A 25,672-nucleotide genomic window follows, 5' to 3' on the forward strand; every position below is an offset into this window, starting at 1 on the left:
GGATGTAAAGTTGTAGGAGAACAATGACAACTGATGGAAGGAAACCTTTTTATTATTAAAAATATAATAAAATCACATAGAAATATCAGACTATTCTGTCAGTTGAATTTTAGACTGTGCACTCTATACAAGACATGCTGACAGGATGCACCAGCTGATGAAGGTTGGCATTGAGATGAGATGAGCTGGTCTGGTGGGATTGTAGCTGAGCTTGATTTTGTGGGCTGCCAGAACTAAAACTATGTTTACTTTTGTGTGTTTTTTTATGCTTTCACTGGAGACGGTTCTGAGCAAAGAGGAAATGAGGACTGAGCCAGAGGGGATGACATGCAACAAAGAACCCCAGCTGGACTCTAATCAGGAGGATTCTGGGATTACACGGTCAGTCTCAAACCCACAGGCCTCCAGGATGCACACTGACTTTTTAAAACTTAAGCACAACTATATTTGAGTTTCTTTAATATACTCACACTAACAGTCTATTGATCAAGACAAAATGTGAAGTTAGGTGGTATAACAATGTCACAAACAAAACTGCAAAACATACTTATGCCTTTAAAAGAGAAAATGATCTGCTTTCCAATAGAAATGTATCTTAAATTATTACAAAGCTTGGACCACTGTGAAGTGTAATCACAGTGTAAGTGCAGTTCTACACACATCTGGCACAGCTACAGTAATTGACACCCAAAGGTAACATCCTCTCTGTCATAACAGAGACACAGGAGAGCTAAATCTGTTTGTGAAGGATGCTTACAAGTAAAGTTGGGTTCCCGCTTGACATTTAATATCACTTCAGTTTTCCTTTAAGGACAGGTCAAGTGTCTGCCAGAATGTGTAATATGTGGGGAGAGAAAGGAGCTGAGGACACCAAGCATTAGAGACTATGGATAAAGGTCAGCGAGGAGAGAGGAGAAAAAGTAGGTGTCAGTATCTACAAGATCCAAAGACTTCAGAAAAGCATTTGAGAAGGATTTGCTAAAAGAAGAAAAAGTGGCAATAAGATGTTATTTGAGTGTCAGCTTAACTGACTGACTGAAAAACATACTGCTACAAAGCCACCAATCCAAAAAATATCACAAGTAAATATACGAAGTAAAAATACATAAAGATCTATGGTACTTTATTTACTCACAACACATGTAAGTGCATAACTACAGATATGCACGCTTTTGTTAGGTGTTCATAAATGTTCTGCTATGTTGGGTCTTCAAGAGGATATGGAATGTATCGATATATGCAGGGGTGCACATAAGTGGTCCGCAGGTGAGCATTCGCTGTCAAACTAAAAGACGCGCACCAGATAAGAAGTTGCAACGAGCGTTAGCGTACATATGAAAGGCACTGTTTTTGTCCGCTAGAGTGGGATTTTCATGGCATATTCTGCACCACATCTCTGTGCGTTCATCATTTGTTTGACTCAGCCTTAGTGCGTGAGGTTTAGAGATACCGGCTAGATATAGTCTGACTCACTTCAATGGACAGCTTGAGCTATGGAACAGGTCCTCTGGAAAGGGGCTGGACTCTGTTCCAGTCTGTAGTCGTCCTCAGTGAGAAACTGTGGGTTTACCCTCGTGTATGCTGTGAACAAACGTCCAGGGAAGCCGGCCTTCTTAAAGACACTGGGTGGGGTGCTGGAAAGTGCTGCAACTGGGGACTACCTTTTTCTACTGGGAACGGTATGAACCAGAGGGAAACGGCTTGCTCGGTCTGAACAGGAGGAGGTGGCCAGTGGGGAGAAGGGCTGAGCGTATCTGCTTAGACTGCCTAGACCCTATGGTCCAACCAACAGAAAATAGACAGATGGATGGTGTGGCAATGATGACAGAATAAAATGGGTATTTAATAGTTTTGGTGTTGATAAGCTTATTGAACTGGTTTCTAAAGCTTAGAAAGGACAGCAGGTCAAATTATTTCTTAAGTATTTATAATTTATGGTACTCCTTTTGCTCTGGTTTCTTGTTATTAGTCTGTTGCAAGCCTACTTGGGGTGGGCACATCTTTCAAAAGCTATTCTTTAACACCACTGCAAACAAAATTAGTGTAATGGCAGAAAGAAGATTCACAAAGTTTCCTTTTAAGAATGTAATATAACCACTGAACTACTGTCCCCTTGTTCAGGCAAGAAAGACAAATATATTGTTAGAGTTACAAATCAGGAATTTAGCAAATGTTAGCTTTATGAAAAAAGAAAGATAACAGTACCACTTGGTCCATGGGGTCATTGGAATAGTAGTTCTCTGCGTGGGTGCACCGAATCCAGGCAGGTTTCAGCAGGTCTTCCTCTTCTTTCTCGTCATCGCCCTTCTCCTTCACTTTTTCTCGCTCCCTGTCCCGTTCCCTCTCTCTCTCCCGCTCTCGGTCTCTGTCGCTGAAGGCTTCATCAGAGTCTCTGCTCCTTATGGCGGAGAAGCTGCGCTCTCTGCTCAGCCCCGAGGAGCTCTCTGACCTCCTGTCCCTCTCCTCCTCCCAGCGACCACGTTTCCTGTCTCTGCTCGTTGACCGGCTACATACGAAAAGGAAAAGTCAACATGAGACATGAGGATAAATCTGAGTTGAGGTCTCATGTTTACACTTGCTCATTATATCAAAGAAAATATATTAATACTAGAAAACGGCAAGAAATTAATAAGTTAAACTGTTTGTATGATACTACTTTCCTTTGCTTGAAAAATGACCTCTGTCTAAATAGAGCCACTGCTCAAGAAACCAGTTTTTTCTGCCACAGAGGTTTTTTGACATGATTCATTACCAGTATGGTGCCTTCAGGTTTTGATCTTAGGTATCATGACTTTGATTTAAAGTAGATATCCATGAATCTTTACTGAGGTCTGTCTCTTTTCCTCCTGCTTGACAGCTCCATCTTCAACATCCTTTGTCCAGTACATCCACTTTCCCTCCTCTGCACAAGTCCAAACCCTGTGAGCCTCCAAACCGCTCAACCCGAGCGGTCCCTCTGATACACTCATTTCTAATCCTGTCTATTCTGGTCACTCCCAATGACAATCTGAGCATCTTCAGCTCTGCTCTCTGTCTTTTTGTCATCTTGTAAAACTCCCCTTTACTTTTGCTGCCATCCTTCTGTTGCAAATCACCTCTATCCACTCAGCCCTTCCTTCACCTCTCTTGTGCACAGTCTCTTGCTTTGAAATCTTAGGTAGGGCTGTTCGATATAACGATATGTATCAGATGACGATATAAAAACGTCTATCGTTTCCTATTACGCAATCATTTGTTTTGTGGTGTCGCAAAATAAACTGTTTACGGCAATATTTTTTCATCGTTTTAAAGGTCACTGTAGTGGCTATATTAATTTCTTAAAGTTCTCTCTTTATCTTATATTTAATATAACCACACTACGGACGGACAAGCGCCTGTTTTTATGCGTTGTGGTTAGCAACAACGAGGGTAACACCATGCGTGTCTGCTTGTTTATTTTCTACATAAACCTTTCACAATAAAGCTCAAGATCCTGTTGAGACTTTTCAAAATAAAGTGAATCACGTGAAAGAGTATGCAGAGTGTTTACGGATGAGAAGCAAAAAAAGAGCCGCCATGGCACATTTTGAAAATGTGAAACATGTTTTCAAATCAATAAACACCTTCAGGACACTCTCAAACAGTGCTGGAGTAATAAAACGTTTGTTGCAGTCAAAACAGGAAGTAAAGCAATGGCAGAGATTTTTTTCTATGATTCAAGGAAAGAAAAAGCATAATTTCTTCTCTCTATATAATCTGAAAACATCTTCTGTACTGATGTGTGAAATGCTGGTTAAAAAACAACTATGAACGCTTTTCTTTCAAAACCAAGGATTTTTCTTTGTGACCTTAAACTTTGTCTATTACAGATTTAAAAGGTTTATCGATGAGTGCTATTTCACAACAGCTGCATTAAGCCAAACAAAGCAACACGTGTACCTTCGAGGCCTCTTTCTGTGCCTGTCGGGTGACTGGGATCTCCGACTGTCTCTGTGCCGATACCGCTCTCTGTGAACAGACAGAGCAGTTAAAAGGAAATCATTTCACTGATTGATTTCATTTGGCAGAGCGTCGTCTGTGTACCTGCTGCGATCCCTGCTCCTGTGTCTGGGGGGAGTCCGGCCTCTGTCGTATTCAGACCTATACCGCCCACCCTCTTGCCTGCTGCGCCTGTCTGGACTTCTCCCGCGGTCCTTCCTCTCTCCAGGAAATTCCATTTTGTGCCTGTCGCCGTGGCCTCCATAGCCAAAGCACTTCCGCCTGTGATCATCGTGCCGATACCCTCTTTCTGGGGACCTCCTGTTGTCCATGGGCTTCTCGTACTTGTACTGCCCCCCATGCCTGATGCTGTGGTCTGCTTGAAACTGGGTGTTGCTTTGGGTGTAGCTGGAGCTGAAGGTAGGAGGAGGGAATGGAGGGTGAGGAGGATGGGGGTAGTTCATGGAGTACGGAGCGTGGTAGTTCATTGATTGAGAGGCCATGGGGGGAGGCATTGGGGGGTGTGGTAGCGGCGGTGGGGGCACAGGAGGCATCATGTAAGGGTGGTAGGCATTTTGAGCAGACACCTGCGCCCTTGGAGCGGGACCACCTGCGGAGCCGGGTAAGGGAGGAGGTGGAAAGTTAGGTGGCGGTTCAGGGAAGCCTTGTCGGGTGGGGGGCTTCGAGAAAGGTGGGCGCACTGGGCACTGGTTAAGAGAATTGGAAGTTTGGGATTGAACTGGTGGTGGATACTGCATGAAGTCAGGGTGTGGAGGCATGTAGGGGGCAGTCTGCGAATCGTAACGGTAGGAAGGAACTGGAGGCTGGGGAGGGGGCGGCCTTATGTTGGTGGGTCTGTAGTTCTGGTTGGCACCGTGCTGGCCAGGAGGCACTCCTCCCCGGGGACCCCCACGATCCTGATGGAAAGACATGGCTGTGGACAAAAGAAGACAATCGGGTCAACACAACTGACATCCACCTGCGAATGAGACACATCTGAAAATCAATCGACTGACATGAAAGCTTTAGTTTCCACTCACAGGTTTCAGCCTCTAAAGCCTAACCTGTCGCTGGCGTCAGACAGGTTGTTTCAAACATGTGTAACTCCTGAACTATTTGCTCAATTGAAATAATTCCAGTGGTTCCTGAAAGCAGCGACTCTGCACTTTTATTAGTAGTAGTATCGTATCCCTGCCTGGGATTAGTGTAATGACCCCGAAGATCACTGAAAAAGCACAGAGTTGATGCTTTCGGGAACCATTGGACTTTTTCAAATTTAAGTATTCAAAAAAAACATTTGTTCCGCCCAAAATAAACATCAGACCAGAAAATCAGACTTTTATTGGCCACTAGTATTGGCTCACAAAGTGTAGTGACGGCCAGAAGTTTCGGCACAACATTTGTGTTGCATACTTTGACAAGTCAGTTTTTTATTTTGATTATTTAGATTTATTTCTTTTTTTTTAGATCTCTTTGATAAAGTGAAAAACAGTCATTAGTATTGTCATTGGTTTTAAATACTTTGATTGGCAAATAAATCAGATTTGTTTAAAGAACAGGACTAGCCCCAGATTCTCGATCAGATTACAGTATGGAGAGTTTCATGGTCATGGACCCAAAATGGTAAATTCATGATCTCCAAGCCCTCATCAATTTAGCCTAGTGACATGGAGCACCAAACTGCTTCTGGATCAATGGAAGAAGATGTTTTTTTTAAAGACAGTTTTAGTCAGTCTTTACTCACCATGGGCGGAAAAGCAGAAGCCCAAAAAAACTTTCAAGTTCAAGCACTGATAAGGCAGGAAATGCCATCAGTCAGGATTTGGCTCATAAGCCGATATCCAACATGCCACAGAGAAATCCAGAAGTTATGAAGAAGGTGGTTCAACAGTTTACATTTTTTTTGCATCAATTTGATTTTGTTGCCAATAAAAGTCACTGAAACATATGAAACGCGTGTTTTTGTTCTTTCCCAAATCACAGAAACATGCAAAAAAGAATCTAAATAAAAACTGAAGTGACACAAACAAAAAACTGTGCACTGCCAAAATTTCCGTGCACGACTGTAATTTATTTACTGCATAAGCTGCTAAACTATAAGAACGCCAACTTATAAGTAGAGTTATATTTTATATTATAAATCTATATTACAAAATCATTTGTGTCTAAAACTATAATTAATTTAGTGCACGAGTTCTTCTTTACACTTCCCTCTAAATGCTGCAAGTCTCTCGGCTAGAAAGAGCGAGGGTGGCTGATGTCAGGCTGCAGATGGACGTTAAAAAGAAATTCTTTCCATTTAAAGTTCCCAAACAGCTCGATTGCTGTAATTATTTTATTATTATTATTATTATTATTATTATTATTAATGTGATGCATCCTGTAAGAGCAAACTACTCATTGGGGAGGGTCTCTTTTGGCCAGTTTGCTTCACAGGAAAGATAATACTGGTAAAAACAAATAAGATATTACCTCGCTATTTTTTCATGGTATCGTGATCCTCGTGTTACGTATTATTTCATTAATAAATATCGCTTCCGTTCATTAATATTCTTAGAAGGTTTTTTTCCTGCTTATTGGAGAGAGTTAGGAAAGAGTTCGAGCCCAGCCTAATGCTGCCTGGAAATAAGGACGGGTTCGCAGTTTCTTTAATATTGTGATGATTCATTTAACACTAGTATTGGATCAGCAATCAGAAAAGCTTAGTAAAGGTTGGGTCGGTGCATCAAATACACTGTCACACAATGGTTGTTTTTAAATTGCCCTTTCTCTACATGAACAATCTCGCTCAAGCTCAATCTCTGGACGGACAAACGAAAGTCGTAGATTTGTGACCAGCACTTTATTCCCCTAATGTGTTAATCGACGCAAATGCGTATATTGAAATCTAATATTGTTGTACATATACGGAACTCTGAGCTTGATATAATGATTTTGAAACTTAAAATAGCGTTAGCGTCTTATAAAAAGCCAAATAAAGGCTAAGAGATAGTAAAGGTTTTCACAGCTGAGCACCGTTAAACGAGCTGCTTGCAATTACGAACTCCACCTAACCAATACAAACATAAAACGCAGAAAATAACCAGCAGCAGCCGGCGTAACGTAAAGGTTAAAGGAGAAGCGAATACTCTAATTTAAGAGCATTATTATCCTATGCTAAGGTTGGATAGACGGTAATGTTAGCAAGTTAGCAGCAACAGCATCATGTCAGGATGTATGAAGTTACCTTCAAATCGAGGAGGGCTAACAACAAAAGTGTGTCATTCCTGTTGGTCAAAAAAATCCAGAAATTCTAAATGTTGGTACTATATTGTTATTATTATATTTTAAATATTTGTTAGTAGAAGCTATGCAATACGGCTAGCTACCTGGTCACGCTTTCGAGGTGCCCGTGTTTCAGGTCGGGACGTTTAAGGAGACGGACACAGATGAACCAATCGAATTCATGGATTTGGGGTTGTCCAATAGAACTTTATAGTTTTGGTGGGTTCCTAACGGCGTCGTGGTAGCACACAAATAAATTAATGAATAAATACGTTTTTCGCATTTTAGAACCATTTCGAGACTTAGACTTGGTCTGTCTGTGGCTTATAAAATTAACATTTATGCTTGCGACACAAAATGAGATTACTTTTAGGAAACGTGTGTGGTGCGTAATTTAAACCTGAACTATGTCTGCTAGACCCAGTCTTGCCTTTAAATAGGCACAAAGTCTAGGCCATCATTTTTAGCTCATGGCCCACATACAGCCTACTAAATATATATACCATTTAAACATTGATCATGAACAGAAAATACACACACATCACTAAGTACACATTGCTACTAACTAATGAGAACTGGTTTAATTCTTCATGGCATTGATTCAACAAAGTTCTGAAAACATTTCTCAGAGATTTTGGTCCATAGCATCACACAGTTGCTTCAGATTTACCAGCTACACATCCGTGATCTATTCACACCAAGTCCCAAAAGTGCTCTATTGGATTGAGACCATTTGGGTACAGTGAACTCATTGTCCTTGTTCAAGAAACCAGTTTGATATTATTTGAGTTTTGTGACACGATAAGTTATCCTACAGGAAGCAGCCATCACAAAATGGCTACACTGCGGTCATACAGGGATGGACATCCAATCTCCTGCTGTTCAGTTTTGGTAAGCCTGATGTTGTGTATTCAGAGGTGCTCTTCTGCCTAGCTTCATTGTAAGAAGTGGTTATTTGAGTTACTGTTGGCTTCCTGTCATCTAGAAACTGGTCATAATGAAATCTGGCATCAACAAGGCATTTTCAATCAGAGAACACCCACTCACTGGACATTTTCTCTTTCTTGGACCATTTTCTTTGATGATTTCTCTGAAATACTCAGACCAGCCTGCCTGATTATTATAAAAGATTTGAATGTTTCCCAAGATAAGCCAAAAACGAAATTATTATTATGTTGCTTTGATAGGTGCCTTCAGCTCATCTCTATTTTGATGTTTCTCATCTTCCTCTTGACTATGCTTCTCATATTATCTGTGGAGATCAGGGAGGGAGAGTTGGCTGGCCAGTAAAGGGCAGTAAAACCATGAGCAGTAAAATATTTGGTAGTAGGTTTGGGTCGGTGGGAGGGTGCTAAGTCCTGCTGGAAAAACAAAATCTTCATGAAGCCTGCCAGCAATGGGAAGTGCTCTAAAATCCTCTAGTAGACAAGTTGACTTTGGACTTGATTAAAAAGGGTGAACCAACTGCCACCAACACCAGCTGATGATGAGGATCCCCAGACCATCACCTTCAAACACATTGGATCCATTCTCTGGCTTCCAACTCTTCCTCCAGAGTCATGGACCTTGATTTTCAGTCTTTAGAGATGCACTAGTACATGTAAACAGGGACAGGTTGGTGTATTTTGTAATTTTTATGGGGGCTTTAACTTGTGAACATGATTACTGGTAAATGCAGGCTGATGCTCTCTTTATAGATGTTTCTTTAATGTGCTCCATGTTTCATGGTGCTTCATCTTGTTTCTACTGTACATCAGGAAAGGATGTATGTGTCTTTGCTTTCTTTGGCTACTAAATGTGACCCCGATTCTGATCCTGTTTACCACAGCTTCTTTTTTGTGAAATAAAGAAAGCAGGGCCATCTTTACATTTATTCCCATGTACTTTTGCTTTAACTCCCCTAGAGGGCAGCAGAGGGTTTCTTTCCCCCCCTGAAATTTCATTGCAATAACTTCGGGAAACATTACCATGGAAACCTGTTTTCTTTCCAGAATGAATGACTGAGTCTGCAGTGTATCATCGTACATTTATTTCTTACGGTCAGTCTGTTCTTCTACACTTAAAGAACCTGAGGGACAATCTGGCCTCAGCCAGTTGAACTTCTCGTGTATTGTTCTGAGAGAAGCCTCTTAAACTGGTGCTCTGTATTGATCTCAGTGTGTCTCTGGAGATGTTGGGCTGAATACAAGGGTCACAGCCTACTTGTTAACCTCCCTGCGCAATAACGTTGCTGTGACCTCTGCTGTGATTTTATGGACAGCCTGTTGCTATGTGAATTAATGTGAAAGAACAAGGTGAAGGTGTACAAACCCACACAGCTTGTTAAGAGGAAACACGCACATTCTGCTCTGACCACTAATCACCTAGCATGGGGGATCCAATGTAAAAAAACAACTCAAGAATGCTGGTTGGACAGACAGGTAAATATTTTCTTTACTTCTGAAATACTAGAAAAAATGTGAAAAACCATCCTCCAAACTTCCACAAGTCCACAGGGCAAAGCCAGGATTATTACTTTGTATTTTTAAAATGATTATAATATAACAGCACCGAATCAGTCGTGGAAATAGTAGCATCTCAGTATTTAATCAGTTCAGCTTCAGCTCTGAGCCAGAGAGACCTCATCTCTCAAAATCCAGTGATGATGTCCGCCTCGCCAGTGCTCTCATGGCAAAAAGGGAGCAAATATCTGCAGCCAGGTTACTCAAATCTGCTGAAACCTGAAACTGAAACAAGTTTTAAAGATGTATTAAAAATTCCCCTCATTTTGGGTTGCATGTGTGCACATGTGTGCACATGCTTTTAGAAATATAGCAGTAGCTGCTACTAGTATGCAAATACACCTGCAGATTGCCAGTGTCTAAACTGTTTGCACAACACAAACACCTATAAAGTAACAGGAATACACAGTATAAAAGATGGACGTAGCTGCCGCGATGTCACCCGATGGCTTCAGACAGTGCATTTCAAAATATTAGAATTTTGGTCAACTTTTTTTTCTAGACAGAACCTTATGAATGAAAACTTCATTATTAAACTATTTGATGGTATAAATGGATAGGAGTGACAGATGGGTTCAAGGTGGAGGTGGGATTACATCAGGGAGCGACTCTGAGCCCCTTCTTGTTTGCAGTGATGATGGATAGGGTGACAGATGAGGTCAGGCAGGAGTCTCTGTGGAGTATGATGTTTCCAGACAACACTGTGATTTGTAGTGAGAGTAGGGAGCAGGTGGAAGAATGAAAGTCAGTAAGAGAGAATACATGTATGTGAATGAGAGGAAGACAGTGAAGAGGAGGAGGGGTAGAGAAAGTGGAAGAGTTTAAATACCAGAGGTCAACCATTCAAAACAACGGACTGTGCAGAAGTAACATGAAGAAGAGAGTGCAGGGAGGGTGGAGACGAGTGTCAGAAGTAGTTTTTCAACAGAAGTGAAAGGGATAAGAAATATTTGTCAGATGGTAGTGAGACCTGCTGTGATGGATGGTTTTGAGACAGTGTCAATGACAAAAGGACAGGAGGCTGGGCTGGAGATGCTAGTGCTAAGATATGAACTAATAAAATAGAATTTCACTCACCAAAACTGAAGCCTAGACTTGACTGTCTGACTGCAATTATCACAAAAAAATGGCCCAAAAAGCTAAAAAAAATCTAAGCTAAAAATCATCATACGTTCATATTGTCGAGTGGATTGTCCTTCAAGCGACCTCACGTAACCTCACCATACGTGGCAGAGATGAAAGAGACAGAGACATTAAAGGGAGAGGAGGACATTTTCACCAGCCTTCTTGGTTTTCCTCTGAGGTGTCTGATGGTCAGCAGAGCTCCATTCAGATTCACTTCAGGCTGCCTCAGGCGGCATTAATATTCTCTGCCTTTCTCCAGCTTCACTCTCCTTTCTTTAAAATACAAAAGCAGATTTTCTTCATCTGCAGGAAGCTGCAACACAACCACCCTGTCTGACATGTTTTCATACATATTTTTCACTCATAAAATCACAGAAAAAGGGGATTTTGCATTTGCTGCTAGACTGTGTGGGATGCCTTCTCCTCAGGTAAACTTTGTTTTTACTAATTTACATAGTTTTACTACACACACACACACACACACACACACACACACACACACACACACACACACACACACACACTCACATATATATTTCGAAATACTTAAAGCCTCTGTTTCATAAGCCTAATACTCTTCACTGGCCTGCAGGGATCCAAAGTATCACATAAAATATGAGGAAAAGATCATGCTGCCATGGTTGTGGTTTTACCCCTAGTGGGACCACAATCCGAGCGCCTCCAAGTCTGAGGCCAGCTTGCATTTAAGAACTTCAAGGTCTTGAGCACAAGTGTGGAAAGAGTGGAGTGAACAGAGCCTGAAAGCAAAGCTGTAGATTTACCACTCCATCTACATTCATACCTGTGGTTATGAGCTTTGGGTAGTGATGGAAATGAGCTTCATTCAAAAGACAGCTGAACTCTCCCTTAGAGATTACGTACTCACACAATCGGGAGGGGCTCAGAGTACAGCCGCTGCTCTTCCACATTGAAAGGAGCCAGTTGAGGTGGTTTGGGCAATTGCTTTAAGCCTCCTGGGTTCCTCCTAACTGAGGTGTTGTGTGCATGTCTAAGTGGGAGGAGACCCAGACCCAGGAGATGGAGAATTACATTCCTTGGATGATTAGAGAAGAAGCTCTGGGCATCTATGCTTTGACTGCTGGTCACTGCTGGTAATTTATCACATTATTTATGGTAACACAAGCTTTATTGCGCTTTAATAGAAGAGGGAGTTTGCCCATCATTTGACTTTTTCAAAGACTGCACAAAATGTACCAATAGCATTCCCTACTTCTGTCAAGAGGAACAGGAAATGGGGAGAAACTGTGAATATAAATGGTTATTTTGACAAAAGCAACACTGCTACTAAAAATAAGGCAGAGTGGATTACAGGCAGAAACACTAAACGTTTAAATCCATGTTAACATATTTATTCACATGTATCATTAGCCAGAGGGCCTTGGATGTTTTGTGAGTAGCCTGGGACCTTAAAAGAAGAAAAGCCAGAATAAATGTGAATATGGAAGTTTTTCAAACAGAAAAGCAACAATGAATCTAGACAAAGAAGTGCCACTCAGAGCCATCAATGATTTTTCTAAATTCCAGTACAAAAAGCAGCACTGCCGGTTGTTGTCTGTCTCCTGAAGCACAGAAGTCAAAACTTTCCAATAGTTTTGTTGTTGATGTGGCAGGGGGGATTAATGGAGCACTCTGCACCTGCCATACATGAATACAAAAGTCAGAACAGCTGTTAGTGGATGAACCTCTTGCTGCTGTGGACTTTGGAGACACTTTGCAGGTGCAAAGAAAGGAAATAACAGTGTGTGGTTTAATTCACTGTTATCACTGAGCATATGTTTATGCATAGGCAAACATCGGAAGGTAAACAGTGTTAAGTCTCAGCCTTTGCCCTTACTTAGCCTAATACTACGTTAATATTTTTGCCCATATTTCAATAGTCTAAGTTAGAAATCAGACAGCTTGTGTGGTGGCTGGCAGTGCTTCCTAAAATAACAAATACAAGATTTATGATTGAAACAATACACCAAAAGTGAGATGAAGTTTACTTGGCAGTTGCTGATTGATTCCTTTGATGAGTGGGACATGAGAGAGAGGAGGACAGAGCAGAGGAAATGAGTGTGCCGGATGATACTTCAAAAGAGCTGCTGCAGAAGTGAAGAACTGGACATCCTTTCAGATTAAAAGGAGCTCTTATAACATAATAGAAGCAGAGACTTTGAGACTAGGGTTGGTATTTTTTTTAAATTAAAGAATGGGCAACATCCAATCAACATGCAGACTCTTATTTCTTCTAAGGGGCTCAAGTCCTGCTGCAGAAAATAGAAATTATGCAGTCAAATTATAGCTCAGTTGGTTTCTACTCACAGAAGTGCTTCACACAGCACAGAGACTTTCATATTAACTTGAACATGTAATTGTACTGTGCAATATTAAAAGAATAGGAAGGAGACCAAAAACACCACCCGAGGAATTGCACGACAGAAAAGCAAAGCTTAATTACTCTACAAATTGATAGTAAGGTGCACAGACTCATTACTGTTGAGAGGTGAAATTAAATTAACTCTACTTTCAAATTCACTTTTCATTTTCTAAAATTTGCTAAAAACAATCAAATGACAGGACTGGAGCTGCTAAGGAGCACAAAAAAATCTTAGTGAATAGTCAAAAAAATCTCAATAGTTAAAATAAGAAGCCCAACTAAAGTATGAAACTTGGTGGAGAGCACTTATGAAGGGCCAAGAATCTGGTCAGCAGCCCCCTGGCAACCTCCATGTATTTTTCTTGATGAATTGGCGAGTAGTTCCTGGTGCTTGCTGGCTGCAAAGAGAGCGATGTGGTCCCTTGTAGTTTAGATGGAAGATACGACTCTACAAACACTCACTCACCTACTGCTTAGATGGGCTGAAACATTAAAAAGTGCAATGCAACTCTGGATAACATCTTTCGTACAAACCACAGGTGATGATGGCAGGCTGCTAATGGCCAGTTGCACGGATGTTTTTGGTGCAGTACCTTTGACCAGTGTCACCTAGGAACAATAAACAACCTTCTGCAACCAGTACGGGAGTATACATTTTTCCTCTTCCAACCGGTGCTTAACAGAGATCATTGTCTAGTCGCCAGGCCTATGTAAAGAGGGCTTTAGCAGCGGATTTCATAGCATCTGCTAGCAACCTCCAGCAGCCACCTGGAAATGGTTAAGGATTTTTTCCTAGCTACCAGTGGATACCGGTGGTCAGCAACCAGTCTCTACATCTTTGTGACTGGTGCCTAAAGAGTGAGCTTCAGTGCAGTCCTCCCTGCAGACAAAATGATGTCTTCTGTGTTGCCTTCACCAGCTTGCATAATAGGTGTGCTAGATTTTCTGCATACATGAGTCTGCTAGGGTCCACTTGGATGCTAGTGATGTAAATGTTATCATCACATGATAATGTGAGTATCTGTGTGTCTGTCTGTGGATGGGGGCACGTGTGTACGTGTGCCCTTTTGGTGGATTGCAAAGAAGTCTTAATAGAAATACCAGTTTTCCACATCTGCAGTGGAACGCAGGATTTATGCACCGAATGTTTCCTCCTATACCCTCTTCTCGAAGAGGGGAAGAGCAAGACTAAAGGATCAAGCTTTGGCCTTTATGGTTCCTAAGATGAAAATTTATATCAGTCTGGACCATCTGTGAAAATATGTTTGACTTTAATCTTAAATGGCTCTTGAGAAGATTTGGCAGTGTTGTGTTATAGCTTTACAGCAAGAAGGTCCTGGGTTAAAATCTACTGGCTTGGGTCCTTCTGTGTGGGGTTTGGATTTTGCATGTACTCCATGTTCCTCTCATAATGCGAACGCTGTGGGTTAGGTTAACTGGCAATTCTAAATTGTCCATGAGCGCAAGTGGTTGTCTGTCTCTCTGTGTCATCCCTGCAATAAACTGGCAACCTGTCTCGGGTCTTCCCCTGCATCTCTACCCATGATAGCTGGGATAGAGTCGAGCCCACCTGTGACCCTGAATTTAATAAGTGGAAGAAAATGGATGGCTGGATCGCTCCAGAGCAGGTCATGTGTATGGCATAGTGATTTAACCAGGTTAAGCCCCCGACATTGAAAATCTGTCTTTTGGTGTGTGCTCCATATTAATAAAACATATTTTTCGTAAGCCTTCTCAGCCAGTTTTGAATCCTGAATCTGTTTGTTTTTCTGTAGTGAAGCGTAACACCCACAAGATTGCACCGAATTAAAGTACCAAACAAAAGATGAATCAGTGCAATTAAGCAGAGACTGACAACCTTGGTTTGACGTATTAAAACATCATCTCTGCAGAGCGAGACTGTGCTTTACCTCTTTCAAAAAAGAAGGGAAAAAGACTCATTTCAGCTGAAAAGGCCAAAGAGAAAATATGTTGTTTGGGTGACACACTGGAGAGTAATGCATCTGTGGGAAGACTGAAGTATTGAAATAAACGCATCATCAGGAGGGTTTAATGGACAGGTTCAAATATTAAAAACTCACCTGATTAAAAGCTAGTTCATCTGTGTCACCTGTAGGTTTTGAGTGTACTTAACTCCAAGAGGGTGGAAATACTGAGCGTAGTATCTGCAGTTTTATGTTAGTTATTACATTTACAGCAGCTGCAGGAATCATCTCTCCTGAGGAGTGCTATATGAGCCAAAATGCTGTATGGGCTGAGCCACACGGTCTTTGTGGGTAAAAACTATACATATTTTAAAAAAATCACCTTTCAATCTACAGTAATCGTGAAATGAACGCTCATTACAGATATTTCAGTCGTGCACACTGTAATATTGTGTTGAGCGCGTTGATTCAAAAGCCTTTTGTTGTTTCAAGGTTCAAATATGAAAGAATGAAAGTCTGCAGAGTTTTTATGAAGTGCTTAATCATCGGCTTTGACATGACTGCAATCACTGGAATGAGGATAGACAAGGCTGAGTCCTTGCTTCTTCACGATGAACATAAAGAGTAACTCTAGTTTCTCTCTTATTTCTTATTACTCGTGGCACAGATTGTGTAATGTGCTGGAAACACCATTGGTCTATATTGACATGATAACATCACACATTTGGTGCAAATTTGTCAGCTGCACACGACGGGTTATCCTGTTTTAAACAGCTGTCAGTACACTGAAAAAAAGGGATTGGCCAGCTCTTGGATTTACATAAGCATCTTGTGTGTATTTAACACAATTGCCTCATGCTTTAAAGTTAAGTGTAACTAGTGTAGAAACTACATGATATGCAGAGAGGCTAGATTAAATTGTTCATATCATGTTCAAGTGAAGTAAGTCAATAATATATCAAGGTTAAATTCCACGACACTGCACGGGTTTCAGACTCGCGCTCTTTAGATCGTGGTTTCAGGAAGGCATCCATCTCTGTCAAGCAGCCACCTCTACTGTTTTTTAGTATACCAAAAAAAGTAAGTTGAGTGGTTGTTACATTAAAAAAGTCTAACTTGTAATTTGAACACAATAATTTCATGTTTCTATAAACGTAATTAAATCATGAAGAATCTGTACGAAATTCAACAACTTAATTTGTTCTTGTTGAGACGACCTGATACAATCTAGTACGAGTGGTTAGTTGCTGAACTCATGAAATTCACAAGATCGCACAAGATTTCAAACTGCAGGAAAATCACTGGAGTTAAAAGAGGCAGACAACTACACACACACCACGTGCATGCTATTGCTATTTATTGTGTATTATTACAAAAACAAAACAATTCTGCATCAAATACAGGAAATCATAGCTTTCCTACATTTCCTAGATTGTTGGCATGGTGGTTAGTGCTGTTGCTTCACAGTAAGAAGGTCCTGTGTTCAAATCCACATTCTGGCTAGTTTGCAGGTTTCTCTCTGGTTATTCTGGTTTCCTCCCGCAGTTAAAAGTCATGCAGTTATTAGAGTTAGGGTTAACTGGTGATTCTAAATTACCTGTGAGTGTAAATGGTTGTTTGTTTCTATGTGATAGACTGGTCAGCTGTCCAGGGTGTACCGTGCCTTGTAACCTATCACTTCAGGGTTATTTCCCAGCCCTCCTGCAACCAGGATAAAGATAGAAGGATGGTAGTTGTTGAAGACCCATTAAATTTTTATGGTAACCAGGATCTAGACTTTGTTGAACATTATGTAATATGAAGACAGCATGTAGTATTTAAGTGACCAAGTAGTATTGGGGTAAAAGTTATTGAATACTGTTGAAATAAAATGACAAAATTGTGAAGGATTAAAATATTCCAAGAACTCAACTTACTTCATCTGAACATGTTTCAATCGCGTTTTATGAACATAAAATGCACAGGTTTACTGAATATGAAAAAGTTGTGTTGATTTAACTCAGTTGTTTAAGTTTCTGCCAAAGCAAAACATTTGTGTGCAACCAATGTCCATTATTGAATCAAGTAAATCCAACATGGCCTGTTTTTCAGTGTAGATGGGTAGACTAGGGTTATAAGGGTATGGTTAGCAAAAATATTGCTGTTTAAATGATGCTCAGTTGGTACTAAAGTGCAAGAAAATAACCCAATTAAACCATCACCACCAGCCAATGATACCTGGGAGGATGGACACATGCACTTCTGTTCCGATAATCTAAATGTTGCAGCAGAATCATCAGAGCTACGTTTTTCCAATCGTCTATTGTCTGATTTTGGTGAGTCTGAAACTATGAGTACAATTAATTTTCCTGTTCTTTGCTGACAGCAGTGGTATTTGGGGAGATCTTCTGCTGCAATTCATCTGCTTCGAGGTTTGATGCATTGTGCATCCAGAAATGCTTTCCTGCATGCCTTAGTTATAACAAGTGTTTATTTGAGTTACTGATGCCTTCCTGTCAGCTTTCTAACCATTCTCCTCTGACCTCAACAAGACATTTTCATCCAGAGAATTTATTTCTGATGCTGCCAATAGTCAGTCTAACTACAAACACCTTTACAGCTAAAAGTGTAAGTTGGAGTAATGACACTGCAAAATTAAAAACATATTAGCAAAGCTAGAAGAGACTGATGTATTAACTTATATAAAATAATGCAATCAGAAAGATACCTCCTGATGATATTCAGTATGGGTACTTGCCCTCTGGTTTCATAATTGTGGTGATTTGCAGCAGAACTCATGGCCAGATGTTATTATTTGAATTTTTATCGTAGCCAATAGATTATAGAACCAACCAGGCCTACAAGCAGAATGACTCAGATTCTTCACTTACTTAACTCAACCTGAGAGAGACGAGCTTGAGCTGTCTGTTTTGCTTTGTGTTGCTCTGAAGGCTTCAGGGCAACAAATCAAAGTGTGCCTAAAAGAGGCTTGAGCAGTGTGCTGGAAAACAGTGAATTATCTGGGTCTAAATGTAGACAAGTGGAAACTGAGCTTCTGACAATGACTGCTGCTCTGCCAAAGTGGCTGGTGGGGTAAATACCGACTGAGCAAAGCTAAGGATTTTTCAGCATCTGGGTCGTTGTGATTTGGAACAAAATAAGGCAGACCTAATTTTCTGCTGACTGCACAGGGTATTGATTTGTTGTTCAAATAGCAAGACTGTTTATTTAATTCCTCATAGAGGATTTTCAGTACTGCTATTCATTCAGTGTGACATGGCAGTCTATGATATGATGTTGTGGAGAGGAAAATGTGGTGTAAACTTGTGTATATTTCAAGCTGAGGGGGAAGCTGTGGATCTAAACTGCTGCAGTCCTCACCCGTGCAAAAACACATTTAAAACAGTAGCCATCAGTGTTATCCATCTTACTTCAGCAGTAATTTTGCAGGACTGAAAAATAAGATCAGAAAACACCTGCAGTACCTGGAATGGCCACTTGGGGTTAAGTGTGAAAATGGGTCAGCCCAAAATAAAGAGCTAAATTTTACAGCAGAAATAAACATATTTACCGCCTGCAATACAAAAAGTTTTGGATCTCTGTAGCCAGTTTTCTCCAGATAACAACTCTAAGAAGGGTAAACGTTCAACTCACCAATTTACATTTTATTTATTCTTTTGTTTTTCAGAGAGAAGACGTATAAGCACTTAGAAAAGCACTCCATTTAACATGCTAACTGCGTCTGACATGAGGCTCTTGGGATTTTTGCAGTTTCTCTGAGCACTGCACTGTCTGATCTTGGTGTCAGTTTGCTGGGATGTCCACTTCTGACGCTGTGTTAACACATATCTGAATACTCCAGACCACCAACTGCCAAAACGTCTGCATTTATAGAGGTACACACACTGATGATCAGGTAATCAAGTGCATTTAATTAGCAGCATCTTACCCAGTGAAAGCAGTAATGGTGTAGTTATTGTAGTTATCTTGGTCAAGTCACTGAAGCTACTAATGTCCAGCCTAATCACTATGGCACATCCCAACCCCAAATTCATCTTGAATCAAATCCCAAACCAAACCATTTACAAATTTAAAATTCAGGCATCATTCAGCAGTCCCATTACACTTTTCTTTCCTGTGCAAAAACACTTTTAAAGCAGTCAGAAGCATTACTCATCTCCACATGATTTTAGCTCAGCTGCATCTGAGGTGTCACTAAAAGGCTTTGTTTTTTTTTTTTCTTTTTAGCATTTGAACACACAGTGGAACACAAAAAAGAAACAAAAAAGAAGATTGCATAAAAACATCCCTCTTGCACAAATATGGACCGCATACTGTGCACGAAGTCGTGTCCTGTTTCCCTTTATCAGGCTAGATTCAACTATGCGCTCCACTTGTAAAGTGCAAAATATAAAACTGGATTCACAATGTAATTTGTTTTCTGGAGAGACAATCTTTTAAATTCTTAACAGCCTACCGCAGTCTTCTTTGAATATATGGTAAAAATAGTCCCCTGTTTTTGTTGCATCTTCAACAAACTACTTCAGATCTATCAGTTATAAACAAGTCAAATAATATGATAAAAGTTTTTGTGCATTATATTTATTTATTTATATTTATTTATCTATTTTTAAGATGAAAAAATCCATCTGATTTATCTTCAGATGAAATTAATAAAAAGAAATTAAAAAATTTCTTTGCATATGTTTGTTTCAATTTTTGTCATACAGTATTTGCTACATCTTGGATTTTTGTTTGTAATTTACTCCTTAAAATTTGCAATTTATTTAGCTTTTTCCTCCCACAGTCCAAAGACATGCAGTTAGTGGGATCAGGTGATTTTAAACTGCTCATATGTGTGAATGGTTGTCGGTCTCGCTGTGCTAGCCCTGAAAACGAAGCACCCCAGTGAGGTGATGTGGTACTATAAGGTCATTAAGATAAGATGAGGCCTGGTTATTCAAGACCTTGTATGTGAGGAGCAGAATTTTAAATTCAATTGTGGTTTTAACAAGAAGCCAATGAAGAAAAGCCAGTACAGCAGAAATTTGCTCGCTCTTTCTAGTTCTTGTTAGTACTCTTCCTGCAGCATTTTGGACCAACTGATGGCTTAACTCTACTTAATTCTTTCTCAGGACTGCATAGAGTTGGGTAAAAATGTTGTTTTCCACAAGAATGCTCAATTTACAGGCATTTATCCACATGCTTGCTATAGCTTCATAACTGTAGTTATAATCAGAGCTTACAAAACTGACCTAGGGTTTTCTGGAGGAGCAAAGTCTCATTAAGTCTTCCACTAGTTCCTTCCCTTTGACTTTATGCAAATGAGTGCTGCTTGTTTATCTAAAGCATATCTTTATCTTAAATAATGGCTCGAATGTTCTTCAAGCGAACGAGGTAGTGAAAAAGCAAAGAGCTGTAATGTGATGCCTGAGTCATTAAAATCTAGTCCACCAATTTAGAATGAGCCAGGCTTTTTAAGTGTGGTAATTTCTATCACACTTTGCTTTTTAACTCACTTTCAGATTTTAATGGATCCACAACATCTGAGTAAGAGGCTATAAAGTCTGACCTAACGGCTCAGCTCACAAGTTATCTCTGGCCTGTTTATGATGTGAAACAGGGCACTGGGATCATTTTAAATGGCAATGAGGTATCAATTATAGACATGGGGATTAAATGAATAATTCCCATATTCTTATTATTTACGGTTAAAACTAGGTAAATACTTAAGTTCATAGGAGAATTCTAGAAAAAAGTAATTGATATTCTTTCTGGTGACAGCTTATTATGTTCAAAGTCACTGGCCTGTAAAATACAAAGTGATTATCGGGCTATGACGAAAACCAACAAAAGTTCCTTCCTTGATGGAAAAAAAAACTGATAATGCCGCTTTCTTCAGAAGCATGTTCCTCATTAGTTTACATTTACCATCTCAGCCACTGTGGAGGACAGAGACTGCACATACATAGAAACAGATAATTATTAAAGGCAGCCTGCAGAGAATGAAGCACATTTTTCATTTGGTAAAATATGATATATTTCATTGTAGTGCTGGGAAGAGGAAATAAATTTCATTGAAAAATAGGGAACGAGGAGTTTATTTTGATGTACTCAGCTTAAGTACTGAGGCGTAGGTTGTTGCTGTGATTATGTGTGATTAGAAGTATTCAGAAAAATTCAACCAGAGTTAATGTATGAGTTTTTTTCCCCCCTGTCCATTTTACTAGAAAAACAAAATATGCAGGATTCAATTATGTTATTGGGGTTACTGAGGCAGCAGCAGGTACAAAGGTACTGCAGGGGCAGCTGTGGTTTGTTTTACTGTTTCATCCAGTCCATGGGTCAAAGTATTATAGGCCAGGATACTGAACCCCCCAGATTTACCCTTTGTGTATCATTGGGGGTGTGATAGTGAACTCCCTGCTTTTACACAATGAAAAATATGTTTGAACCACCAGGGGAAGGAAGCTTGTACTGGAAAAGGTTTTAAATAAAAAACAAAACAAACAATAAAAAAAAATCTGAAAACATATAGATGTAAAAAGAAATGAATGTTTATAAGGAAAACATGTAAAAAGTTGCAGTCAAAATGAAGAGAAAATACCGAAAACTAGCTCTGAAGTCCAAAGAGATATGTTATTACCTTTAAAGAAATGGAGACATAACTGTATTTTTTGATTGAGATCATGATTTGGGCTAAAATGCCTTCTTTTAATTTTAAAAGACACACATTTCTAAAGGAAGCAGTGCTGAACAAACAGCAATCTCAATTGCTCTCAAATTGTGCCTCATATGGGACACTTTCACCTTCTAAAAGACCAAAATGGATTAAATAATGCACCAATCATTCATAAGTAAGCAAATAAGCCAGCAGATTACCACCTACCTGCAACAATAACCTTTCCACCATTTTGGATATGTGACCATGTTGGATTAAGTGAATAATGCCCCAGTCACACAGGCCTGGAACCCAGTCCGCAACCACCAGTTATGAGGTGGAAAATAAAGGATCTGATGAGCTGTGAAAAGTCCATGTCACACAGGCCAATAGACTGTCCAGTGACGCCTTGGTAACCACCTGTTGCCAGGGAAAAATGTACATTTCCCAAGTAGTTGCCAAAAACCTCATTGTGATTACTTTGTTCACTTGCATATTGGTTGTAGTTTGAATGGAATCGATGGAATTGCGTCTCCAAGCTGTAGTTTATTGGGAAAGCCTGATACAAACCGGAACAGTTGCACCTTTTCAAACGTATTGGCAGGAGCTTTTACTTTGAAGGGGAACTTTGAATCACACTTTTTGAAGTTTTAATACCACTTGGCTAGCAGTTAGCAAGTATTTACAGATAACTGTGAAAGAATAAAGCAACACACTAGCAACAAACGCAAAGCAGCTTCTTTGCAACTGATTCCACCCGACAAACCTAAAGGATGGATACACATTTTTCTCTAGCAACTTGTGGTTGAACCATGAACCACCATGATGATGCCATAGCCCTGACACTACACACTGCCCTGTCACACCTGGAGAAGAGAGACACGTATGTGAGGATGCTGTTTGTAGATTACAGCTCAGCATTCAATACCATCGTTCCCTCGAAGCTGGACAGGAAACTGCAGGATCTACGACTGAGCAGCTCCCTCTGCAGCTGGATCCTTAGCTTCCTGTCTGACAGACGCCAGGTGGTCAGACTGGGCAGCATCACCTCATCCCCCATCACACTGAACACTGGTGCTCCACAGGGGTGTGTACTGAGCCCTCTCCTGTACTCACTCTACACCTACGACTGCACAGCCACTAACAGCTCCAACATCATTGTGAAATTTGCGGACGACACTACAGTGGTGGGTCTTATCACCAACGGTGATGAGACGGCTTACAGGGAGGAGGTCAGCGCCCTGACCCACTGGTGTCAAGACAACCATCTCACCCTCAACGTCGCAAAGACAAAGGAGTTGATAGTGGACTTCCGGAGGTGCAGAGAAGTACACACCCCCATCACCATCAACGGCGCTGCTGTGGAGAGAGTGAGCAGCTTCCGGTTCCTTGGTGTACATCTGGCTGAGGATCTTACGTGGTCAGTACACACAAACAAAACAGTGAAGAAGGCGCAGCAGCGCCTCTTCTTTCTCAGGAGACTGAAAAGATTCGGCATGAGCCCCCGCATCCTCAGGACCTTCTATCACTGTGCCATTGAGAGCATCCTCACTGGATGCATCACCACCTGGTATGGCAACAGCACCGCCTACAACTGCAAAGCTCTCCAGCGAGTAGTGCGGTGCTCTGAACGGATAATTGGAGGTGAGCTTCCCTCCCTCCAAGACATCTACAGGAAGCGGTGCCTGAGGAAAGCGGGGAGGATCATCAAGGACTCCAGTCACCCCAGCCATAAACTGTTCAGACTGCTTCCATCTGGAAGGAGGTTCTGCAGCATCCGGTCCCGTACCAGCAGACTGAGAGACAGCTTTTTCCATCAGGCCATCAGACTGCTGAACACGTCATAGACACCTCAGCTTCACTACTGGAACTTCAACATTATGCACTCCACACTGTATATAAATGCCACTTGTTTTGCACATATTCAACTCTGTATATTTTATATATTTTATTATTATTATTATTATTATTTTTATTTATTTATTTTTTTTATTTATTTATTTTTTTTACTATTTAATTTGTAAAAATGTGTATACACACACACACACACACACACACACACACGTAGGAAAATATTTAGTATACACATCCAGAAATGCATACACTATTATATATTGTACATATATTTATTAGTTTCAGGTTGGCCATTCTTGTATTTTGCTCGTTTGTGTTGTTGTGTTTGCACATCTCTGTTGCTTGTGGGGCTCGCACACAAGAATTTCACTCGCATGTGCTGTGCCAGTGTGCCTGCACATGTGATGTGACAATAAAAAGTGATTTGATTTGATTTGATGTCCAAAGAACTCATGGCAAACAATTCTAGGCATTGTGCTCATGATGACACATGAGAAGCATCAATATTGGATATAGACCAGGAAAAGCATTTAAGCAGCATTCCCTCGTTTAGCAGCATCATCATCACAGAAACAAGCATGTGCAATCACAGTATGCAACAGCAATACCAAACTGGTCAACACACAACCAAAAACTCTGATCTCCACCTCCCTGGCTTCAGCATCAAATCCAGTGTCATGATGGATGTTTATTCAGGTGTTCACTCCGCCATAGCATATCATAAACAGCTGAATAAGCGTCAGGACTGGTAGTAGAGATAGGCAGGTGTCACTGTACATAGCTTTGTGGATGTGATAGATTAGATTCCTGCCACTGTGACCTGGACACAGATGAAACAGCTTTTTCAACAAGTCTAAGAAAATGTATGCACAGTGCATAAAGAATTATGGCTGTCAGTGCCAATAGTAAGTTATAATTACCTACTGGCTGTATCTGTTGAAGCAATAACAGACAAAGGCCATTAAATGGGTTGAAAACATTTGAACCGGAAAGCCTTTTGTTAAAAAGGTAAAACAGGCTCACAATTATCCCTTAAGAGATTACATTAATTGAAAATGCACATTATGTTCAGTTACTGATTTCCTTTCTATTTAATGTGAAATTTGAAGGGTACTTGACTGTATTCATTTTAAAAATGAGTGCATTTCCCAGCTGAATGTAGGGAACAGATGAGATTCTCTTCTAGGAGACAGCATGTGCCACAAAAACCAGCACAATTACACATCCTTATTCAACATTTTTAGAAATTGAATCTGACTTGTAAATTAATCTCTGCATTTTGTACCAGGAATTTCATATTATTTATTCATCTATAAATCGACAGTTTTTAACCCTGTCTATCTCAGTAGCTGATATCTTTGACCACATTTCCTTAAAAGAGTCAAATTCAAAAAGATTTGCCGTTGCCTGAGATTTGTTTGCTGATGTTCTTCCCTTACTGTAACAGATCACTGATTGCAAAACCAATTGCATGAAGCCACATCTGAACAAAGCAGGCAGATGTATTACACTTCACTTTTGTCTGAACACATGAGCATTAGTTTTGTGTACAAGAACCCATACTGCGTCACTCCCTTAAACTCTCATCTGCAGAAATCACACTGCAGATGGCTGATGCTATATCAAAAGCAGAAGCTTTGATAGGTTAATTAAGAGAAACCACTTAGCTCTAAATGCGAGCTAAGAAGGAGCTGAGATAAATCGTAACAAACAGGCTCGACCGATGGGCAAAGGAAGGACCGCGTGATGTCTTTAATCAACACTCCAGGTTGTTTCTCTATATTCTGATATGAGAAGAGTCATCTGAGTTTTTTCCATCCTTTCTTGGTCAAATTTGGACAGAAAACAACTAGATGGAAATTATGTTTTTGTGTCAGCACCAATTAGTAGATATATGTATCTGCATCCAAACAACATCATCGCAATAATCTATGCGTATATAACAGTAAATACTAAATATTGAATATTATTGTGCAGCAAGTATGATCGACAGCGCACAGTGTGCTTTGAGGTAGCAGCCAAAAAG

At 40.4% G+C, this 25,672-nt stretch overlaps 1 protein-coding gene across 4 annotated transcripts in view; it reads right to left on the bottom strand.

Moving 5' to 3' along the window:
• The window catches only part of drosha (drosha ribonuclease III), a 138,145-nt gene extending 130,733 nt beyond the window's left edge, over window positions 1-7,412 (bottom strand). For 2 of the 4 annotated variants that reach the window (XM_080306189.1, XM_080306188.1), the window contains exons 1-4: window positions 7,184-7,377; window positions 4,063-4,891; window positions 3,919-3,987; window positions 2,206-2,506 (exon numbers count right to left, since the gene is read on the bottom strand). In XM_080306189.1, coding sequence (XP_080162315.1) covers window positions 2,206-2,506; window positions 3,919-3,987; window positions 4,063-4,889 — 1,197 coding nt within the window. In that variant the 5' untranslated portion in view covers window positions 4,890-4,891; window positions 7,184-7,377. Of the gene's footprint in view, window positions 1-2,205; window positions 2,507-3,918; window positions 3,988-4,062; window positions 4,892-7,183 lie in introns of all 4 variants that reach the window. The other 2 variants (XM_026180200.2, XM_026180199.2) reach the window with 2 other exon arrangements.
• Between the last annotated feature and the right edge of the window lie 18,260 nt (window positions 7,413-25,672).

This window comes from Astatotilapia calliptera, chromosome 9, assembly GCF_964374335.1.
Source record: "Astatotilapia calliptera chromosome 9, fAstCal68.1, whole genome shotgun sequence".
Taxonomy (NCBI): domain Eukaryota; kingdom Metazoa; phylum Chordata; class Actinopteri; order Cichliformes; family Cichlidae; genus Astatotilapia; species Astatotilapia calliptera.